The sequence below is a fragment of the Tupaia chinensis genome, unplaced genomic scaffold (genome assembly GCF_000334495.1).
Source record: "Tupaia chinensis unplaced genomic scaffold, TupChi_1.0 Scaffold143596_1, whole genome shotgun sequence".
Taxonomy (NCBI): Eukaryota; Metazoa; Chordata; class Mammalia; order Scandentia; family Tupaiidae; genus Tupaia; species Tupaia belangeri.
The window spans coordinates 347,086-353,093 of record NW_006203442.1 but is presented as its reverse complement, the minus strand read 5'-3'; the positions used below and the strand labels follow the sequence as shown (position 1 = coordinate 353,093).

At 62.7% G+C, this 6,008-nt stretch overlaps 1 protein-coding gene across 1 annotated transcript in view; it reads left to right on the top strand.

Moving 5' to 3' along the window:
- PACS2 (phosphofurin acidic cluster sorting protein 2) overlaps positions 1–6,008 on the top strand; it is a gene marked incomplete at its 5' end in the record, with an annotated part of 55,418 nt that overhangs the window by 2,988 nt on the left and 46,422 nt on the right. Inside the window, 2 exon segments of the mRNA XM_027766585.1 lie at positions 1,386–1,475; positions 4,244–4,369. Coding sequence (XP_027622386.1) covers positions 1,386–1,475; positions 4,244–4,369 — 216 coding nt within the window.

The window sequence follows — 6,008 nt, the reverse complement described above, 5'->3', positions numbered from 1 at the left end:
CATGTGGCGGGGAGGCCGGCTCTTGTCCTGTTGCTGTGTGGCCATCCACGTGGTCCTGAGCTGCCTCAGTGCGGGGGCGGCAGCCCCGAAGGAGCATTGCGATCCCTGACTCCAGCGAGATGAGGCCACGGCCTCCTGGGCACGGAGCCAGGGTGGGGTCCCGCCCAGACCTGCCGTATCAGTGCTTGGGGCTCCAGGATGCGGGATGGAACCCCTCCCTGGGGAGTCAGCTCCTCCTAGCCTGGACACACGGGCCACCAGTGTCCTCTGGAGTCCAGTGTCCCCGCAGCTTGGCCCCCACTGCCCACACACTGGCCTGCTCTCTGTGGGTGCCCATCCACTGGTCCCCAGCCACCTGCTCTGCATCTGCTCCAGGTCTCGGGGTTCCCCAGGCTTCCCTTCGAACTTCCACCCTATGTTCCTCAGGCTGGCCCCAGGTCTGTCCAACCCTGCCACCCCACCAGAACCAAAGGCCTTGATCCTCCGGGGAAGCAGAGTGGCCACCCTGCCCCAGGGCACATGTGTCCCCCCTCAGGCCCTCTGGGAAGCAGAGCAGATGTGGCAGAGCCCAGCTAGGAGGGGCAGGGCTGGGCTGGGAGGGGCTGTCCAGTAGCCCACCAGCACCTGCCGCCTCACGGCCTCACGCCAAGTGCTGCGGGCCTGGAGCTGGGCACCTGTGCCGAGGCACCGCTTCCCTGGGGCTGCCCTGGGCCCCAGTCCCTTCCCACCTGTGCGTTTGCCCAGGACCCTCCAACCAGAGATGGTGGGGTCTGGCTTCTCACGGGGGCAACGGCTCCCGAAAAAGCGGTAGGGAGGAGAACCACGGTGCAGCCCCTGCCCCAGCCACTGCATCCAGGACGGACCTCCCGTGGCCTCGCCAGACAGCAGGGCCTCCCGCTGTGGAAGAATGCTGGGGCACCTGTAGCCATTGGCTGCGGGGTGGCGTTCTGTCGCACTTCCCAGAAGTGACTCTTACCCTCAGCCCACCACAAGTGGCGCCTGCTGGCGGAAGGAAGGCACGTCGGCTGGCCACTCCAGCGTGTTCCACATTGTGGCTTCCGGGCCTTTCTCTGGACCCCGCTCCTCCCGCTCCTGCTCCGGGAGTTGCGTCCTGCTCTCCGGCTGGGGCGCCCCCAACACCCCCTTGCCTCGCCCCAGTGCAGGTCCAGGGCTGTGCCTATGGCAGCAGCGGCCACGCCCCACCCGGTTTCTCCAAGCATCTTGCCGCAGGTGGAATCCGGCCGAAGTCTGGGACATTTTAAGGGCCCCCGTAAATGTTCCCCGGGAGCCTCTGGGAGTTACCCCAGCATGTGGTGCCTGCCTCGTGGTTTGAGGGCTGCTGGCGGGCTGCCCTCCCTTCAGTGCACTGATGCCCTTCGGTCCAGGGCTCCAAGCGCATCCTGAGGTCCCATGAGGTCGTGCTGCCCCCCAGTGGACAAGTGGAGACAGACCTGGCCCTGACCTTCTCGCTGCAGGTGGGTCTTCTCTCCATCTTAGCTTTTCTTTTCTGTTCCGACCAGAGGGCAGGGTGCTCAGCACACACAGACACGCAGACGGGGTGGGGAGAGCACTCCCACAGCCTCCGCCGGGTCTCCATCCCAGGGATTCGGGGCGCGCACGCGCCTGTTGTGTTTTCAAGCCTGCCAGGGCCAGGGTTGGCCTGTGCGTGCACTCAGCCTTATGGGCCACAAGGCCCCGAAACTGGCCCCATCATAGCTCTTACTTTTGCCAAAGGGCTCTTGTAATCACCGGGGAGAGACAGAGACAGAGAGAGGGAGTGCACAAAAGCCACGTGCTGGGCACACAGTGGTCCTTGCCCCGTCTCCCCCTCCCTTTGGGATCCTGGGCACACAATGCCTGGTGAGTTTCTGGATCGCTGGGTCTAGGGCTTAAAACTGCGTGCTCAGGGGTGTCGAGTCTAGTCGCCTTAACCACCAGCCTTGGGGTGCCCCATAACTTGTTCTTGAATGATAGCAAATTTACTTTGGTTTAATTGGTCAAGCGTTCACCCCATTCCCGGACGAAGACACTGATGAGGCCAGGGGCCAGCGTCCAGGGTAGTGCCAGCTTATTCCCGTGTTTGGGAAGGACGAGGTTACACAGGACCCCAGTGTTCGAGGTCTGAGTATCTTGGGGCACACCTGGCAGTGAGTCGAGCTGACAGCTCCATTTTGACGAGGCTCTGGGTACCTCTTGGGACACCCCTGAGCCATGGCCTGCGGGGAGGCCCGCCCAGTCCTAGTGGCCCGGGTGGCAAGCTGTCCCACATGGGTGTGGCGTGTGTGTTACAGCCCGGCGTAACCTCACGGAGCGGGGATGCTTCCTCTGGCTCTACTGCACCTGCTGAAGGCAGGTACACCCATTAAAGCATGTGAGAGAGCCTACGGCAGGACCCCGGGCCCACCGTGCACAGGAGCTGATGGCCACGGGCAGCTCGGGGTTTGCTTGTGTTCGTCACAGCGTGCGCATGCGTGCTGCAGAGTAGAGAGATACAGGGGAAGGGGAAGGGGAGAGCAAGAAATCGCCCCGTACTGGGGTGGCCACGGCACAGTCCCTTCTCCGGATCTTGGGCGTGCACGCACAAGTGCAATGTGATTTTCTTTTTTTTTTTTTTCCTTTTTTTTGGGTCACTTATAGGACTTTTTATTTGTCACTATTAAAAGTCTGAACTTTCTTTTTTTTTTTTTGGAGAGGTTTTTGCTATAGGGCACGTGCGCTCGCCAGACAGACAGAGAGAGAGAGAGAGACAGAAAGGGAGAAATCATCCCCCAGAGGGGATGGTCACGCCGCAGTCCCTTCTCCTCCATTCTCCTCTCGGGATCTTGGGCACGCACGCACACGTGCCCAGTGTGAGTTTAAGCCACCGGCTCCAGGACTCGAACTGTGGTTGACTACGTGGGAGTCCAGCAACATAGCCATTATGCTAACTGCTGGTCCCAGAAGTCTGAACTTTAAACAGATTCTTGGACTGGTGGTTCGTACCCATCAGCTGGTTCCACTTTGGGGCCCGCCTCATCCCCAGGAGCGTTTCCAGAGCTACTGCCTTCACCGTGAAGCTCCACGAGTTTCCCAATTCGAACTCGGGCTTCCTAGCCTTCTTTCTCTTCTGACAAAGATGTCATGGAGAGGGTGGATGGGCAGGCCTTTCTGTGTCTGTCCCAGCGCCGTCTGGGATTGCTTCATTGCCCACTTCTTTCGAATCATTCGTCTGCGCCTGCCGGGTCACGATTGCCATCATCTTCTTCCGGATGTACGGACCTGCTGCAGGGCGGGAGTGGGCTTCCATATCTGGTAAACCCAACAAGAAGAGGTGAAGCAGATAGCCACTGGTCGTCTTGGCGTCGACGTGAGCTTCAGTGATGGCCTGCCATTTTTTTACCATGGAACACATTTGGTCACGGGCGAGATCCATGCCGTGGAAGTTAGGCAGGCAGTTTTTGCCCTGAATGTGCTCAGTAATTAGCTTGAATTTCCTCAGTGCGACCGCGTCATTCTGCAGATCCGCAAGGCTGACTGCAGACACACGGCCCTTAAGGCGGTCAGACGCCGTCTTGGTCCCTCGAGCCCTGCGACTAGTGTCTCCCCAGTGCTTATGAGCATGGCAGGTGCTTTCACGTCATAGCAGTCTGTTTTAGAAAGCGGATCAACCACTTTCTTCTTGGCTCCCTTTTTGCCAAGGTGCTTACTCCTGCCGACCGCCACGGTGCTGCTCAGAGAGCCAGAAGCACACAGTGTGAGTCCCAAGCTGTGGGGTCCAGGACTTGGTGCCACACCGGCCAAGTGGGAGCCCAGAGCTTCCACCACCATGCTGGCCCCGGCTTTGGGTTTTGTAGCCAGCCTTGTGGAGAGTTCAGGGTGTAGCTCACACACGTGCCATGCATCCTTCGAAGCACGTTTTTCCGTGGGTTTTGACATGTGTGCACAGGCAGGAGAGGGCCCCACTGCCGAGGTGGACCCCAGCTTCCCGTGTTATGTCCAGCAGAGCCTGCGAGCTTCCGCCTCGCACACGCGAGCTCCGCGGGCTGGGCGGGGCTGTGCTCTCGCGGTGGCCTTGGACAGCTGACTGCCCTGGCTGCGCAGGCCATGCCCCAGCGGGGTCGCGTCCCTGGAGTGCCTGTGACCTGAGGGACAGTCCCGCAGCGCTCCGAGGGTGTGGGGCGGAGCGGCCGAGCCGGGCCGCAGCCGCTCTGCGCAGACTCGCAGCAGGCGGGCGGGTGCTCAGGCGTGGCTCCTTTGCCTGCAGTACCCTCACTTCTTGAAAAGGGAAGGCAACAAGCTTCAGATCCTGCTCCAGCGCAGGAAACGCTACAAAAACCGAACCATCCTGGGCTACAAGACGCTCGCCGCCGGCTCCATCAACATGGCCGAGGTGCGTGCTCTGTGCGGGAGGTGTCGCTCGCGTCTCCCTCACCGTGGCCAGGGCTTCAGGCTGGGCCCCGGTGGTGCCGAGGACGGCCCGCGGTGGGACGACCGCCCTGGCCCACCCCTGCCCCACTTGGCAGTGGCCCCTCGCCCCTGTAGGCCCCTCCTCTCCTATGCACCCTGATATCTGGCCTGTGCCGAGTCCGGCTCAGCTCATGCCGGGCCCAGGGAGATGGACAGCCTGCAGTTGGGGTAGGCGGTGCGGAAGGCAGGTGTGCAGTGAGGGCTGATGGCGGCCACCCTTGGGAGTGTGTGTGGTCCCCTGCCCAGGGCCCGGCCCGGTGTGGGCTCCAGGAGGGCTGACCGGTCCTTGTGCTGCGGGGCCGTCCTAGGAGGGGCTGCCTCGGGGTTGCCTCTAGCCCGTGCACCACCCTGCCAGGCCAGCCCGGAGGGCGGACAGCTGGGTGTCTGGGCTGTCACGGGGACATTGAAGAGGCGCTGGCACACAAGGCCCATGCTATGCCCCTCCCTCGCCAGCCCCACCTGCCCGCACCTGGCCCCATGAGCAACGGTAGCCTGGGACCCCTCCCCATGGGGAGCGCAAGGTCGGAGCTGGCTCACCCGCTCTGCTGGCTAGCTCAGCCGAGACTCGGCCAGGTGGCGAGGTGGCGACAGCACGGTGGAGCGAGTGCACCGGCGGGGCCGGCGCGCTCACAGACCTCCCAGCGGCATGAGGGGCCTTCTGGCACATTCTGAAATGATGGAGCGGGCAGCTGTGAGCTTCCTCAGAAATGCCATTTTCTTCCTGCTTAAAATCTTGCCTCCCCAAGTCAGGCTCCCAATTTTAAAAACCCTAAGCCATAAACCCTAACGTGGGTGTCTCGCGGACGGCCCCAGAGGTGCCTGTAGGATGCAGAGGCCCCAAGTCTGCAGCCGTGTGAGGCACCGTTCCCATGTGCCCTCTGAGGCTACACAGCTCAGGAGCCGGTGCTGTGGGCGCGACCTGGTGCCTGGGGCTCAGCCGCCCTCGGGTGTCTGACTGTCAGCGCGGATGGGCCCGACTGACCCCAGCCAGGCCTCTTGGTGTCTGCTGCCAGAGACCTGGCCAGCCCAGCCTCTTCTCCACCCTCGCAGTGGAGGCCCAGCGTGGGGCAAGGCGGGGCCTGCAGGGGTCACACAGTGCCCGTGTCCCAGTGGCCTATGGGCATCCACTCTGCCCACCCTCAGCAGCAGTGGCCAAGCCAGTGGTGGCCTGCCTGCCCACCCCCTGCTCTCTTCCCATGGCCGTCCACCAGAGCTCCGTCCACCAGGGTCTCTGTCCACCAGAGCTTCAGTCTACCAGAGCCCCTGTCCACCAGGGTCCCGCAGCCACCAGGGTCCTGTCCACCAGAGCCTCGGTCCACCAGAGTCCCCTCCACCAAATCCCCCCATCCATCAAAGCCTCTGTCCACCAGAGCCTCTGTCCATCAGAGCCCCCGTCCACCAGGGCCTCCACCCACCAGAGCTCTGTCCACCAGGGCCTCCATCCACTAGAGCCCCCGTCCACCAGAGCCCCCGTCTACCAGGGACCCCATACACCAGGGCCCCATCCACCAGGGCCCTGTCCACCAGGGCCTCCATCCACCAGGGCCCCCCCATCTACCAGG